The sequence below is a fragment of the Passer montanus genome, unplaced genomic scaffold (assembly GCF_014805655.1).
Source record: "Passer montanus isolate IOZ18808 unplaced genomic scaffold, ASM1480565v1 scaffold42, whole genome shotgun sequence".
Classification (NCBI taxonomy): Eukaryota; Metazoa; Chordata; class Aves; order Passeriformes; family Passeridae; genus Passer; species Passer montanus.
The window spans coordinates 274,279-290,959 of record NW_024369041.1 but is presented as its reverse complement, the minus strand read 5'-3'; the positions used below and the strand labels follow the sequence as shown (position 1 = coordinate 290,959).

At 40.7% G+C, this 16,681-nt stretch overlaps 1 protein-coding gene across 3 annotated transcripts in view; it reads left to right on the top strand.

The window, feature by feature from the left end:
- The window catches only part of RASGEF1A (RasGEF domain family member 1A), a 150,474-nt gene extending 138,288 nt beyond the window's left edge, over nt 1-12,186 (top strand). For all 3 annotated transcript variants that reach the window (XM_039719688.1, XM_039719687.1, XM_039719686.1), the window contains 9 exons: nt 3,105-3,326; nt 3,609-3,683; nt 3,924-4,016; nt 5,686-5,788; nt 6,067-6,146; nt 6,758-6,949; nt 8,085-8,208; nt 8,464-8,536; nt 9,538-12,186. In XM_039719688.1, the coding sequence (XP_039575622.1) occupies nt 3,105-3,326; nt 3,609-3,683; nt 3,924-4,016; nt 5,686-5,788; nt 6,067-6,146; nt 6,758-6,949; nt 8,085-8,208; nt 8,464-8,536; nt 9,538-9,562 (987 nt within the window). In that variant the 3' untranslated portion in view covers nt 9,563-12,186. The remainder of the gene's footprint in view (nt 1-3,104; nt 3,327-3,608; nt 3,684-3,923; nt 4,017-5,685; nt 5,789-6,066; nt 6,147-6,757; nt 6,950-8,084; nt 8,209-8,463; nt 8,537-9,537) is intronic.
- The last annotated feature ends 4,495 nt before the right edge of the window (nt 12,187-16,681 follow it).

Here is a 16,681-nt window from a genome sequence, read left to right as displayed (position 1 = left end):
ATTAGCAGGAACTGTCTACATCTAATCACCACACGTCAGCAGGAGAGAGAAAATAGTGCTGGCAGTATGAAAAATGACTGTGGTGCAGAAGGAGAAAGAAGAGGAACTAGAATGGCTCAAGAGGATTTAATAATGAATTACATCCCATCCTTGGTACATTGTCACCACTCTGCATGTCTAAGTTCTGCAAGACACACCAGCTAGCTGTATCACACCTACTCTTGGCCAAGGTGAAGGTGTTTATTATTTAGCACCTCATTCCCAGCTTCTAAAAAGCAGCTGGTTTATTGCAATGTTTCAGGTGGCAGGCACAGTATTTCCACAAAGCAAGTTATCTCTGAACTCTGCTAGCTAGTCCATCACCAGTCTTAACAGCTCCGAGTTTTTAGCCTGTGAAGAAAACTAGGCCTTGAAAAAACCTTCTAGTGCAAACAGATAAACTGAATTGGAATAAAACAAGGGGTGTTAAGTTTTTGGAGGGGGGGTTGTTGGGGTTTTTTGGTTAGTTTTGGCTCTTTCCCAACATTCACAAAGCCTACACTTTTTGTTCACTGAGAAATTCACTGTTAACAGCAACAGACAGAAGGAAGAGTATAACCAAGAACTGCAAGAGAATTAGTTGTAAAGTGCTTGTACAAATGTGAAGTCTTATTTATGTAGAAGCTTCTTATTGTTTTAAACCCACAACTTCAAGATATTTTTGAGAACAATTATGAGGAACAGGGAAGACAGCTGTATTATGTGCTTTTGTTGATTCAAGCAGAGAGAAAATGAAGAACAACAGGTTTGACAGCAGGGCATGAATCAGGGAGGGCACAGCAGAGTGAGGTGAAGGAAGTACTTCGGTTTTGTTGCATCAGCAAAGATGTTTAAGTGGGTGCTGGATGAGAATGTCTGTGCCTCAGGAGGAGGGGAAGAGGAAACAGGACTAGAGCCTTCTCTTCTCTTTGCAGACAAGGGCCAAGGGGTGGATGTTGGCAGAGACAGCCCTGTGAAAGGGAACTTGGCAGAGGTTTATTTAGCATCTCTATCTCAGTATTTAATTTGTCTGTTACTTTGAACGAGAAAGAAGTTGTGCCCTTTCTTTCTGCCTTTTCCTTCCCACTCTTATGTATGAATAATGGTCATTGGAGAAAAACCCATCTTTGTGGAATGGCTCCTTGCTGTGGTGTCTGAGGCATCTGGTGGCATCCATTAATTACAGCACCACCTCATTTACCCCCTTAACAAGGCTACCAATCAAGGTTCATCAGTGGAGAGCTATGCTTCATCTGACCCCTAGGAAATACTAATTTGACACTGACAAAAAGCAGCTCTCACTCTAAGTGTTTGTTAGCACATTGAATTATGCTTCAGCATGGAATTATGGTAGAGGTTGGGGGTTTATTTTGTATTTTAAAGCTTTTTCAAATCCCCTTAGGACACTATTCTCCATTCATAAAGGTAGAAAGTCAACTGAGAACTCACACAAAGCAGTCAGGTGTTGTCCTGGTGATAGCAGCATACCAATTAGCTAAAGCTGCAGCCAGGATTGCACCCCAGAGTTAGTAAAAATTAACTCAAACAAGTACAAATCATTGTACAGTCATTGACTTACCTTCCAAAGTTGTAGAGAAAATTAGCGTAAAACTAGTAATGAAAGCAAACTGCTAAAACTCTTAAGGACATTTGTCTAAGCAGTAAGATGCTAATGAATTCATAATAGCTTAAGTAAGCCATAGCTTTTTGTGTCTGAGTTTCTTTCCTCAATTTTATATAATATCTGCAATACTCTAACTTATCTTCAAATGTCATTTTCTGCAATCCTGACATCAAGTCTGCTTCCTCCCAGACACGTGGGCAAATGAGGCACAGTGGCTGAAGGCAAGGCATTCACAGTGGAAAGTTCAGCATAAGAGAGGAGAATTCTGCTTTGTTTTAGTCCCCTCCACCAGGCTCCCTTGGCATTTCTGAACACTTGTAGCACAGTATCAGAAATGACTCCAGACAGCTGCTGCTCAGCAGTAATCCAGCCTCAAGATGAGCTACACTGCCTTCAGCTTTTCATTTGATTTCACTTGGGAGTCAGATTATTGCCTTGTAAAGCACCATTCTGACACCATTATTGCTTAATTATAACAGGCAATATACAAGTATTTGGTAGTCATCTCTCACATCTGCTGCATAATTTCAGTCATCACTGCACAGTAGTGGCTCCTTTGAATGGTCACAGATTCATTGCAGCTCTGTCTAGTGGGGACTGGCAGAAGTGAACCTTGTGGTTAACTTCAAGAAAAGTAATTTGCATGAAAGCAAGAGAATGATTCTGTGAGGAAAAGGATTGTCTGGTTAAATTAATTTTCCCAGCAGCAGGAGAAACCTGGGTCACTTATAGCAGTAGCAGACAGGATGGAGGAGTAGCAAAGCAATCAAGTTAGCTCAGAGAAATGTCTATAGGACACAATGGTAGAAAAAAAAAATCATCTTAGCTGTCAAAACACTGAGCAGATGGATTGTGTTCCTGTGGCTTTACCTTTCAATGAATCCTTACAAATCTTATGTTTAAAATTGGCACACAATAAACAGGAAAGGCATTTTAGTTGTCTGAGAACATGATGTATATTGTGCTCTTACATAAATATTTGGATGCCGTAGCTGTTCAAAGCAAAGTTAGGCTATTTGAGGGGTATATTCCTGGACATTATGTGAATTCCCTGGATTCTGCTTGGGCTAGGCAGACTGGATTCATCAGTGGGTCTGATCAGAATGAGAGCTTTTGGCCCTTGGTGCACAGAGGTTCCAGAGCCTTGTGCAAGCAGCTGCAGCACCTTTCACATGCCCACTCCAGCTGCTGACACGGGTGCCTTGGAAATGGGGCACTACCCAAAGGAGCAGACCAGCCAGCCAAGCAAAGCAGAGCTGGGAAGGCAGGCAGGCAGAACAGTGTCATTATGGAGTTGTGTGGGTATTTAGGACAAGGTCATTTGTCACAGAATGATCAGCTCAGAAAAGATGAAAGAAAATGGATAATAGGCATTTATTTTTCCCAGGCAGAAATTCTCTGGTGATCCGTGTCTGCAATAGCTAAAGGTTTTCAGTAGTTGTTGTTTCTCCCTTCTGCTTAGGAAAATGGAACAGTGAAAAAGATCATTAGCCAGATGACACAGAATCTCCTGATGGCCCTCTCTGCACGGAGCCAATACCAGGAAATCAGAGAGAAATTCCGTCAGCCTGTCACTGACAAGGGCACCATCCTCAAAACCAAGCCCCAGTCAACTCAGAAGGACATCCTGAGTGTGTGCTGTGACCCTCTGATCCTGGCACAGCAGCTGACCTACATCGAGCTGGTGAGACTGACTGGGGTGGAGTCTTGTTTTCTATTTACTGAATATTAACGTACTCATCAATATGAATTTTGCTATGGCTTCACTGAGAGCCTCCAGTGTTTTAATAAAAAAAAACCAAGTTAAGTAGTGAACAAGACCAGTTAGGTACACTGATAAAAGCACCTCACACATCTACACTCTAGGAAGATAAAGTTACCTAAATGTCCTCCTAACTTTGATTTTTTTTTCACAGAACTCTCTGTTTGTCTGTACAATGACAATCTCTCCTCTCTCCAAACACAGGAAAGGGTGAGCAACATTTACCCAGAGGATCTGATGCAGATTGTCAGCCACATGGACTCCCTGGATAATCACAAGGTACAAAAAGGTGTACAGAGGGAAAAAGAAACATAGATGAACCACAGTAAAGAATAATAACTCCATAATTTGAGTACACCCTGTGCAAGAAAGACTGACATTTCCTAAGCTTCTTCAAGCTCATGCCTTAAAACACGTACAACAAGATTTTGTCAAGATATGACAAGGAGGTTTATCCTTTGGTAAGCTTTGACTTTATCATGATACAGAAGAGGTTTAACACGACCTGTTCTCTTACAGTGCCGAAGCGATGTGACCAAAACCTATAATTTGGAGGCCTATGACAACTGGTTCAATTGTCTCAGCATGCTGGTGGCTACAGAGATTTGTCAGGTAGGTATGCATGGAAAACAAGCTAGCAAAGGGATCCTGGCCTTAAGGACAAGAGGCAAGCAGTGGTCTAAATGAGATTTAAACATTAGCAGTGCAATTAAAGATAATAGCATTATTCAAGCATTAAATTATTTGCATGCTCATATGATTAAGAGTTCAAGGCTATGTTTGACTTTGCGTATATTGCTTAATTTTGTGCAGCTGCATTAGTCATGCAGTGAAATGGAACTTGTGTGGACTGAGTTGGGAGCTCTTTAGGATTTATCTTTTTTTTAAATACAGCAAAAGATTCTTAAAAATACACCTCTTTAAATGCAGATTTACCAATAAACAACTGTCCATTCATTGTAGAAAAATCAAGAATAAGCTTTCTTTAAAGTCTGGAAAGAAAGTGTACTACTGGAAAGTTTAAAAAAAAGTAACAGAGGATGAATAACCTTACTAGAGGTTAAGGTAACTTCTGTCATGTAATAGGCAAAGAAATGGAAGGTGTACTGCCCTAGAAACCTTTTTCTTTTTTCATGTGTGTTCTCTTTTTAGCTTATTATGTTTTTTAGATTGCTATTCATTCCAGTTCTATAAAATTGGAAATTTTTTCCTGTTCTTGCTTGGTCAGTAGCCCTTCCATGGAAATCCCAATGCCTGCTGCATTTTCATGAAGTCCAATGTACTGATCCTAATCTCCTAAGATTTCCTGCTCTCAGAAAGTATTGCAGAGGCACACCAAGACCCCTCTAGAGCTGGCTGGTAGGGCTCATACATTTAGGAAACCATCGAAGAAAGGTTTTAGCACACTGAGGGCTAAGCCAGGCCTTTGACTACTGAACCATTTTGTTTTGATATGACAGAAACTTGAGTACTTAGGTCAGAGATTCTGCAGTCACTGCTTAGGAGCCATTTTTATATAAGCCAGAGAGAATTTTTAGGTTTAAACAGGGAAAATATTTTCATGAATGAATGCAATCCAGGCAATAATTAATTCTGCTTTGTAGTTTATAAAAATTTGCAGATGAGATGCTCAGCCTCAATTTTTAGGTTTAAACAGGGAAAATATTTTCATGAATGAATGCAATCCAGGTAATGATTAATTTTGCTTTGTAGTTTATACAAAAATTGCAGATGAGATGCTCAGCCTTAGTTGCTTGGTCCTGTGCACATTTGTGTGGGTGGGAATTTGTGTATTTGCTCATCCTCTCTGCCTGCTCTCAGCAGGTCATTTAGGAGTACATGCAGCAGAACCAGAATAGCAGGATGTGGCAGTTGCTTTCTCTCACACCAACTTTAAGTCTGTCCAATGCTTCTCCCCCTTCTAGAGAGGTTTAAATGTTTTGCATATATTCTGATAGCAGCGTCACGTTATCTTCCTTTTCCAGTAACAGGAAATTGCTGAAAGTTTCCAGCTTGTTTATGCAGAACTGCCTAAGACATGGAGTCTTTTGTATAAACAAAGATGTGCACTCCCCCAGAACTACACAAGTAACTGGTAGTCATCCCAAATACTTCTGCTGTTTTATTAAAAATTAATCTTAACAAAAAATCCTGAGGCCTATATTAAGATTTAGCTGGACAAAGTCTTGAAATGTCTATTCCCTGATCCTGCTACAGTGCCTTTGGCTAGACATCCTATCCAAAATTCACACCATCCCTTCCCTACTGGGTTTTTCTCCAGGTTGTAAAGAAAAAGCAGCGTACAAGAATGGTGGAATTTTTCATTGATGTGGCAAGGGAATGCTTCAACATTGGAAACTTCAACTCAATGATGGCTATTATCTGTGAGTATCCTTAGCACAGATGGCAAAAGGCACTCCATTTTACAACCTGACTGGCAAGGCTGTGCTCACACTTGCCCTGAATTGGCTGACCACGTTAGCATGCACACTTCCCCAGGGCCAGTGTCTGCCAGTGACAGATTCATGTGTGGGTGGGTGAGCTTTAGCTGCAGCTTCTGCTTGTCAGGCTGAGACACCTCCCCGAATGTGTGGTGTTGACACATTAGCCCAGTATTTTTTCAACTCAGTTGTCTCTTTGTCTCCTCTCTCCCTGCATTCAGCTGGCATGAACTTGAGCCCTGTGGCACGGTTAAAGAAAACCTGGTCCAAGGTCAAAACAGCCAAATTTGATGTTTTAGAGGTATGTATAACATTTTGACTTTATATAGAAATCCACAAAATAGTTTCATCCAAGCCTCTGCTAGCTACTGTGTCAGAGAGCAGGCACCTCTGTCAGTGGTCACCAGCACATAAACATTATGAGAGTTTCCTCCATTTCAAACTCTGTACTTGTCTGCAAAGAAAAGTGGATGCCAGCTCTCTCTAGATTATTTCTTGCTAGTGTATTTTTGCCAATTTAACTCCAAGGTAGTTTCCATTCCAGTGAGTGCTGCCCTTAAAACTAATTAGAGGACTCCACCTAGTGGAGACCTAATGAAAGCATCGTCAGAAACAGAGGTGACAGCAAAGGAGAATTTTGATTTTTCCTCCCAGAGAATAATTTCTGATTTCCTTTTGGTCTGCTTTGTTCATGAAATAGATGCAAAGCCAGTACAGAGCCCTCCTTTCAAACAAGGTAGAAGTTAGAAAAACCTGCACCCAGACCTGATCAGTATAAAGGTACCCTACCTTGAAAATTCAAAAAGGGACCAAATGAAGTTACAAAGAATAAATTCTAATGGTTAGAGCAAAGCTTTCAACGTTTAGAAACATGTATTACGTGTCTGTCTTTTCCCCCTTGCTACAAAACAGCACCACATGGACCCTTCCAGCAACTTCTGCAACTACCGCACGGCGCTGCAGGGAGCGGCGCAGCGCTCGCAGAGCGCCAACAGCAGCCGCGAGAAGATCGTCATCCCCGTCTTCAACCTCTTCATCAAGGACATCTACTTCCTGCACAAGATCCACACCAACCGCCTGCCCAACGGGCAGATCAACTTCAAGGTGGGACTCTGCTGCTGCCAGGCTGCCCTGCCACTGAAACCTGCTGCACTGCAAGCCTTTGGCTTCGTTACATTCCCATTCCCTGCTCCCTCAGTGCCCATTCACATCCAGGGGAGCTGGTTTGGATCAAATTCTGGGAAAGCCAGCAGTTGCTTTTCTGTGGCAGCAATATCTGATCAAATTTGGGAAAGCCAGCAGTTGCTTTTCTGTGGCAGCAAGCCATCATATCTGATCAAATTGTATAGGTCACTTCAGCCTGAGTCATCAGCCTAGCTGATTTCACTGCTGTAATGGTGTTTGTCAGGTCTGCAAGGGAGGTTCTACAGCTTCTGGGTTCTCTCCCCAGTTAATAAACATGCATGTCCAAGCGACCACAGCCTGTCAAAAGTACTTCTTGACAAAATATTATTGGCATCATTAAGGCTGTGTAAGTGGAGGGGGACACACAAGGAGAAGATACAGGGCAAGCCCTGAGCAATTACAGATTTCTTAAAATCCTAGGAGGGAAAGGATATCTAAATGTTTCTATACGTTACTGTGATTTTCCAAATTTAATGAGTGCTTTATGAAAAGATCAGATATGTCACACATCATTTAAACTGAAGTTTGGAAATGTAAAAAGTAAAGCAAAACTATTTACTGTCCAGTTCCAGTCACAGGAATTTAGACACTCAACACAGAAAATAGGCACTATTATATAGGAAGGAAAGGTTGGAGATGAAAAAAATTGAAAGTAAAAGATCAGATGGTGGGCTGAGATACACTGTCCTAAACTTGAGGCTGGCAGATGAGGAACTAGCAGCAAGATGGGGAAATTAAAGGAGCCATAAGAAGATAGGATAGCAAGGAATCACAAAATATGCAGAGTTGGAAGGGACCCACAGGGATCACCAAGCCAAACTCCCAGCCCTGCACAGCAGCACCCCAAGAGTCACACCATGTGCCTGAGAGCATTGTCCCAATGCTTCTTGAACTCTGTCAGGCTGGTGTTGTGACCAATTCCATGTAAGTCTGAGTAAGGGACAATAAAAGCAGCATAAAGAATAAGACTGAGAGACTCTGAAATACAAATTAACTAATATTTCAAAAAAACCAAGTACTATTTTAATAATACTCTTTTAATTACTTCATGCAGAAGTTCTGGGAAATTTCAAGACAGATTCACGATTTCCTGACATGGAAGCAGGTTGAGTGTCCTTTTGAAAAAGATAAGAAAATCCAGACCTATCTACTCACAGCACCTATTTATAGTGAAGAAGGTAAAACTCTTTGTTGAACATTATAGTGAGTCTTCCTACATGTTAAAATACAAAATATGAAGATGAAAAATATATACATGCAAAATCATATTTTATTAGTAATTTTCTAAGTGTTATCACTTTCCTGTTGGCTTCTGATGGTAACAAATTTGATAATGAACATTGCCAAGTTGCATCTGCTATATTGTAACCCTTAGATTTTTTCCCTCAGGTAAAGAACTCGTGTATCTCATTCTTACTACTTTTTTTTACCAGCTCTGTTCATTGCATCCTTTGAAAGTGAAGGTCCAGAAAACCACATGGAAAAAGACAGCTGGAAAACACTCAGGTAATGAAGCTTCCTCAGAACATGAGTTTTTCTGCAGACACACAGAGGCATGTAACCATCAGCTGCTTCTGTCCTATTCAGATACCCAGCTTAAAACCATAATACAGTTCTTTTTCCTTCAGAATTTAAATCTGAAAAAATTTCAGTGGGGCTTGGATTTTCATACAGCTTTTCCAGCCAGATCTGTTGCAAGATCACTGCTGGGGCTGTGAAAGAGAATATCCTTTATTTAGGCTATCAAATACAGTAAAATAATCTGCATTTGTAGCAGTGCTCAGACATGATTTTCTCAGGAGAACAAACCTACAGAGATACTAAGAAAGTGCTCTCATCACAGCCATGCTCTTACAAATCATATAAAAGGATGAAAATTTCTAGGAGTACGGTAACTGTCAGCCTACCCTTAGGGATAAACTCTCAAAGACTCCTCATCCTTCTGAGAATGGGAAGCACCACTCCCATGTACATGATGAGATCAATTAATCAGAATTTTTCCAGCACTGAATCAAGGCAGAGGGGTTTGTGAATTGTGCTGAACATGAAGATCTAACACATCTGTACCAGACAGGGGATGAACACAGCCTGCATGCCCTGAGCTCTGCTGAGGCACATCAGGACTACATTGTCCCAGACAAGACCCAGTTTCCCACTGATCCCAGCATTTCCTAGGATGTCCACGTCAGCTTTTCACTTCCAGCCCCCATGCAATGCACCTTGCATTAAACCCAGCAATGCCCAGCCTGCAGTAGTTTAGGATGACACAGAACATGTGTTACATGCCTGAGCTGATCCTAGGGGCCTGAGGTAATGTTGTACAAGTTAAATTTTCATCTCATTTTACGTCAGCATCTCCACTGAAATGCACAGATTTCTTCCAGTTGAAAATCTATCCCTTGAAGGGAGGGTCAGCTAGCGATGCAGATAGATCTGTTGTCAAAAATGAAAACCTTTTTGTTGTGATAGAAAAGATGGTTATATTTTCTTATTGTTTCATCTTTTAGGACAACTCTGCTTAATAGAGCCTGAGAAATTTGGATCAGATTTGCAGACTTCAAAGCACATCTAATGGACATGTTTTTACAACCTGAATGAAAGACTTGGACTGAGCTAAGAAAGACCTCACTGGATGAGGTCTGTTTTGTACATACAGTAACTTTTATGAAATAAAATGTGGTAAATATTTCACATGTCAACCTTAAGGCACTTACTGAAGGGTTTTGGTTTTTTATTTTAAATATAAGGGCAGGGCCCTGTTCTCAGAGATGAAATGTATCATGGGAGATGGTATCTTAATTCTATCAGCATCCAAATTTTTATTTTTTATTACTTCCACCAAAACAAATACAAATTAAAATACACATCCTAACTGAAGCCAGTGTTCAGGTTAAATACCCCATTGGACCAGTATCCTACAGAACACTCAGTATGTCTCCCTAGCTTTGAAAGGAAGGGTCTCCTTCAAATCAGCAGAATTGTTCACAGATTGTTCACAAGTGTTTGTTCCTCTCCTCCATCAGCAAATAGTGCCTTACAAGGTACTGAGCTTGTGTAGTTGTACCTTCTGACTGGGCTGGAAGTAAGGGAAATAAAAATATGGATGTCTCGAAACCAGCTACAATGTACTTTTTAAATAAAGTGGAGAATTATGGCACATGAAGTAGAGTATGCCTGCCTGTAACACTGATGGTGCAGCAAACCTATTTTTGTTACATGATGTAAAGAGATGAGAGGGGGTAACTGCTGGGGTCTGTGCGTTTGTGTGTGAGTATGTGTGTGTGCACACGTGGTGATGCACACATGTCTAAGTTTTAATACTTCTGGGAACTATCCTTTACATTCTGGCTGTCAGAATAGTTTGTGTTTTCCTTTTGAAAAATCAGGGATTTTTTTTTTGTTATGTTTGAAGAGAAGAATGTCTTACCTAGATTATAATCTCTGCAAAACAGGCCTCATATACTTTTCTAGAAAGAGTGTTTGGAAAAAAAAAATCAGCATGGGCCAGGGAAGAAGGAGAAGTAAACTCAGATGTTCAATTTGAAGTTGGCTAAAGCTTCCAAAAAGCTTAAGAAGAGTTCATCGCTGTGAATTGGTCATTTAATTCCATTGGTTCCTTGGAAAAGTCCAGTCTGCACTTACAGACAATTAAAACAAAGACCAAGCTTGAATGTAAGTTTTTCTAGTCTTTTGCAAGCCATGATTAACTGTCTGGGACAGCACCCACTGAAATCTAAGGGCAAACACTCTGAGAAATTAGTCAAACCTTTGAACAGGTCAGTACCAAAACCAGAGGTGATCTGCAAACCCACTGCTTGCCATTTCTTATTTCTCCTTTTAGTACTGAGTTTACACCTAATTTGACTATCTAAGTACCTGAAGAGCTTCTGTTAAGTTCAAGGTATTTATTTCCAGGGAGAAATATAGTTAGGACTTCTGTCAACTGATCTCTAAGTTAAGAAAGAAAAACAGGCTCAGATGAAAAACTACTTTGTCTAATGAACAAATTATTACCCACAAATGCCTACTTTTCTTTTCCAGTAATTTTTCCTCTGAAGGCTTGAGGGCTGAATATAAGAGAATAACTTGAGCCAGATAATTAGACTGGTTTGTTTTTTCTTTTTTGTTCATTAAAAAAAAACAAACAAACAACAGAAACAGTCCCTCTGAAGCTGGCAGTGGTCACAGCCTCCCTAATAGAGCCTTGCAGAGAACCTCTGCAAGGCCTTCTATAAAAATGGCCAGCTCTAGATAGATGGTGTTTGTCTTATTCTGCCTTCTGTTGAAGAAGGGGCAAGATTTGCCGGACTGAGGATCTGGTTTATCCCAGCCCAGCAGACCCTCCCTGCCTGAGTGCCCACAGCCAAGGGCACTGCCACTGTTTGATGCAGCATCTGCAAGCACCTCGCAGAAATTTGCTTTATTGGCCCTGGAGCACGGTGAAAAATTAAAATGCTTTCCCTCTTTCACTTCCCCCTTGACAAATAACTTAAAATTAGAAGAGTAAGTTGGTGTAAGGAAGGGAGACAAATCAACATTTTGCTATTCCCATAGCATTGGCATCAAAGAGAAACAAAAGCAAGTTACACCATGAGGAAAGAAGAAGTAGAATACTAACTGTTAACAAGAACAGCCCAGGAAAGGGGAAGGGATAATTCTTATGACCTGCTGCTATTTTTCCTGTGCTGAAGTACTGGCCTTCAGCCCTGGATTCCAGTAAGAATATTTATACTGTATTATTACAGTGTTTTTGCACTTTCAGAGATGTTCTAGCTAGTAACATTGTCAGACACTATACGAGGGATTGTATATCAGCTTTGTTTATGTAATTGAAGTTTAAAAGGGATGCTTAAAATTTAAGAAAAAAATATATATTTGAAATTCAATTTTAGAACACTTTCTGTAAATGTATGAAAGAGCTTTCACATGGATGTGCACTTCGCCGGTCAATCAGTCCAAGTATACACTTGAAATCCATGCAGTATCTACATTGGTTCCCCTTTATTTTCCTCCCTGAGTTTGATACATTCCTTAAATACCGTGTTTTGCTATTCTGAGCTGAAATGCTAAATATAAAGCTGTACCATAAAGCAGGATATTCTGTGTTTGACTGGATGTGCTTGCATTAATAAAAAAAGAAATTGCTTCAACCATGATGAACTTTTTCCAGTTATTTTTCCCTTGCAAATGTATCAACCCAGAAGCTGAATGAGGTGTGGAAGGCAGTATGGTCACAGTGAGCCAACTGGTTACCTTCTGACTTGAAAAGCTGTAGTACAAAATATTTAAATTTCTTCCAACAAAGGCAAGAGCAACACTAAGCCAACAATATACAGCCACTTAGGTTCTTTCTGTAGCAGTATTTTATGGATCTGATGGGGTCTGTGCTACAGAATATTTTTGTTCTCTCAACGGAAACGTTTAACAGTTCCACTGTATAAAAACCTATTGTGTCATAAGAGCTGCATTTCATTTTTCCCCCCGTATTTATGCTCTGAGCAGCAGAGCACAGGAACCTTTGCTGGCTGCAGCAGACTGCAGGGTTTCCTGTGGCAAGGTTCTGTTGGCATTTCAACACCCCAGCACCTCTGCTTGCAACCACTGCCCTTTTTCATGCCCTGCTTGATAAAGTCACTTCTGCAAGGTCACACAAAGAACAGACAAGCACAGAGCTGTGAACAAAATCCAGCTTTTCTGCCCCAGTGCCACTGCTTTTTCAGGGCTATAAGCCTTGGAAAAAGAAAACAAAATTACATCTTGGAAATGCAGGAGCTCTGGAAGTCCCCATGAGCATTTCTGATCAGTTGGAAACTCTAAGGGAAATGGTTTTGGTAACCAGACACCCACACCACACTTGCAGAGCTGAACAGTGCTATGCTCCGTCATCACAGCTCATTAGAAAAGATAATGATGTTTACCAGCATTAAGAGGATCGAGCAGATAAGAGTCTTCCTGATGGCCAGTTCACACTCATAATTAATATGAATATTGCATCCTTGAAAACTCACTTCCAATTATGTCCCATCCAGTCATTAGGACAAATTAGCTACTTACACAGGCATAAGAGTAAACAATAAAATTGCTTTCCAGGCCCTTCACTGCCATTAGAGCACAACACAGTGTGACAAGCAGTAGCTCAGTGCCAGCAAGGTATCCTTAGTTACATTAGCAGCAATTTGATCTATCAAGTTAATAATTCCCAAGAAAGAACTTTCAGCAAATAACTCACAGGGCAAAATTCAGCTGAGCAGTTAGCTGCCAACTGATACTGGTACATCTTTTGGGGAGAAATCAGTAATTCTGCTGAGGATGTGCTGACAGATCTTCTCTCTTCAGCCTTCAATGTATGTAATTTTATCAGGGCAGCCCCAGCTTCCCAGAACAGCCTACAAGCAGTGTGTGGAAGCACAGTTTTGACCTTGTTCTCTGCAGCAATTGAATAGGGCTGTGTGGACAGCAAATTTAAATAATTTTAAAAATCAAATTGCAGAAAGAATTCATCTGCTGCTGTTAATGCATGTTATCAAGGATTTTCCAGACCAGTAAGCAAGCAAATATTAGCAATAGCTTCTTTCTTGCTTGTCCCTGGCAAGGCAGGGATAACTGGGAATGTTTTAATGTTCCAGCACATTCCTATGGGCTCTGACAGAGGTTCCCTGACAGAGCAGGGGTTTGCTGTCCTTCACTGCTTCCCAAGGTGGACCTTGGGCTTTGGAAGAGAGAAACCACATTTGGGGGTGTAGTTCTGCAGTTACATGGAGGTACAACAAAAATTATAACCATCTCTCTAACATGGTAACAATAAATAATTGAAGCATTTCTAGTATTTCCAATGTTACAAGCAATTTTTGACATCAATGTTTTTATGGCTTCCTGACAGCACATTCAGCTTCTGCACAGAAAGTGGATGCAGTTGATTGCTGTAAGGTAACTTAGAACTTGATTGCTTCTGATATTTCTTTACATAAATAAACCAATATCCCTATGTCAGGCAGGGAGTGCTGGACATTTTGAGGCATATTCTGCCTTCTCCTTCAGATGTGTGGTCAGAAAGATATTCAAACCACCAGGAAATGCAACAGCCAATAAATCCACTGCTTCTGATCTATTAGGATGCACACTTCACAGCATTGGTTACTCAGGCTCCCAACAGCCAATAATAAAAAGCACTGAAATGGAGAAGTTCTGTCAGAAACAGTGTTTGCCAAAACCAGTGCACAGTTACTTGAAACTATTAGTAGCACCTACCAGGAAACCAAACCTCCCAAACAAACCAAAACCTCCCAAACATACCAAAACGAAAAAGCCAAAAGACTGCTCTGTGGCCACACAGAGGAGCCCTGTTTACAAACCTACATCAGCACTAGGCCTGGAGACCATTTAACAGGATTGAAAGGAAGCTGAAAGTGAACACAAACCAGAGCACCAGCCTCAAACATCCTCACCTAATCCAGGACAGAAAAGAAGAAACTTAAAATTTAGTGGAAATTTGCTTCCAATATGTCTAATCTTATCTAGCTGCTTTGGATTAAGCAGCAACCTTAAAAGTAATGTAATTCTGTTTGGGGGCAGAAGTCAAATGAGTTCCAACAGAATCTCATTACAGAGAAAACTACTTAACATCTTTTTAATCCCTGTCACATGAGCACACCACAGCCTCTTCTGATTCTGATTCATATTAAATATAGCATCCTGCTATCCATCAGTGTCAACACTGTAAGTTTCCTTTGAAATATTTACACAACATTATTTACATTCAACTCAAAGAAGATACTGCTAACAACACTCCACCTCCACAAATATCTATTAAGTCAAAGAACAAAGTACAACATATCTTCTGTAACAGCAACAGAGCACTGGGGGACTCAGCAAACACAGTTTTAAGCGATGGAGTTGACTGAAGTTTCAGATGTTGATGGCAATACCAGAATTTAATGAAAGAATGAATTATTCTTGTATGGGGACATAAGAGCTCACTGTTGATGACCTGATCTCAGTTTGGAAAAAAATCAAACCACTTCTAACACATTCCAAAAACATGAAACCCAAGCAAGCAATAAATAATTTGACAGATGCAAACAAATCCATTTTGTTTTTCTATATGCTGCTTACTTCACTTTACGACTTAGAATTTTTGAGTTTCCAAGTATTCAAAAAGAAAATTTCACAATAATCCAGCAGTTAAGAAAATCACTTTGACAAGGTTTTTAAGAGCACACAAACACAACCCCCCCCAACATCTGTTCCATGGATGCATTTACAGGCCAGAACACCATCCAGGCTGCTCCCCAGGAAAAGCTGCGAGTCACAACCTGAGAGTAGCCAAAGCCGTCTCAGAGCTGCTCTCCAAAGCCTTCCTGAGCACCAAGTAATCTCAAAGGATTTTGTTTTTGCTTCAGACTATCCCTTTTAACACAATCATTCTCCCCTGTATAGTAGTCAGCAAGAAGCCACTTGAGCTTGCAGAAGGCTGCAGGAAACGTGCAGAGAGCTGAGGCTCTCACAGGACCAAAGCCATGCTGTGCCTGCTAGCTCGTGTTTCCACAGCTCTGCTCAGCTTCACCTCCTGTCTCCTCCACATCCATCACACTGGGAGAATCTCATTTTCCCCCTTTTCCTCACAGGAGGAGCTCCCTGGCTGTCTCACAGCTGTGAATTTGCTGCCTGGGCACATTTGCCAGTGCCTCCAGCAGGAGCCAGGTCAGACAGCACATCCATGAAGGCTGTCCCGCAGCCTCTGCCTTAAATTCCACTTCTCTCCACAGATCCAGCCTTTTTTAAAAGCAGCACTTCTACTCAAATCTGAGAACTCACAGGTGCTGGCAAAGACACCTTGGACATGCAAATAGCAAAGCAAAGACAAAGAAACCCCCCAAAAAACAACCCCCACAAACAAATGAGGAATGAGTTAATGTCTTCTTTCACCTGCAAGTCAAGTGCAAAGTATTCTACCTAAGAAAGAAAATTCTAAAGCCCTTTGCTAAATTAATCTGCACCAGCAAAGAGCTTTTACACCATTTATAGAGAAAGCTGAGAGAACATAGGTCAAAACACTTCAGCGATATGCTACAAACAAGCCTGGTAGCTACAAGGCAACCTTGAAGCTGTAAGAACTGAAAATGCTCCAGAAAAACTCAACACGTAACAAACACATTTAGAGCAGCTCAAATAAACCAGTTAAATGACCACAAACTTCAAGTTCAGAGGAACTTCTTTACCTTACACTGGAAGAGACTAAGCTCAACAAAACAAAGCTGTGTTTTAATAAAACCTTATGCAAACACTTAGACTTAAATATAAATGGATTTATTTAACATTGTACCTGCAAGTCAGAAGTACTTTTGCTGCACAGCACTTCCAGGAAGATCCCAACTACAACCCCTACTCTTTAGGCCAACCTCTACAGCAGCAAACAAGGTCTCCCAACAAAAAAAAAAAAAAAAAAAAAAAAAAAAAAAAAAGAAAAAAAAAAAAGTAGAAGCTGTTTCCTTTCTAGTGCAATCACAAAAATAATAATAAAACACTCACCTTAGTCAAACCCAGGAGAGACACATTTCTTGGAAAAGAAGGAGAAGAACCTTTCCCTGGCAGCTTCAGGTCCCAAGGGAGGGGAGGCAGTCCTTGCCCAGGGCTAATGAAGCTGCCGTGGTT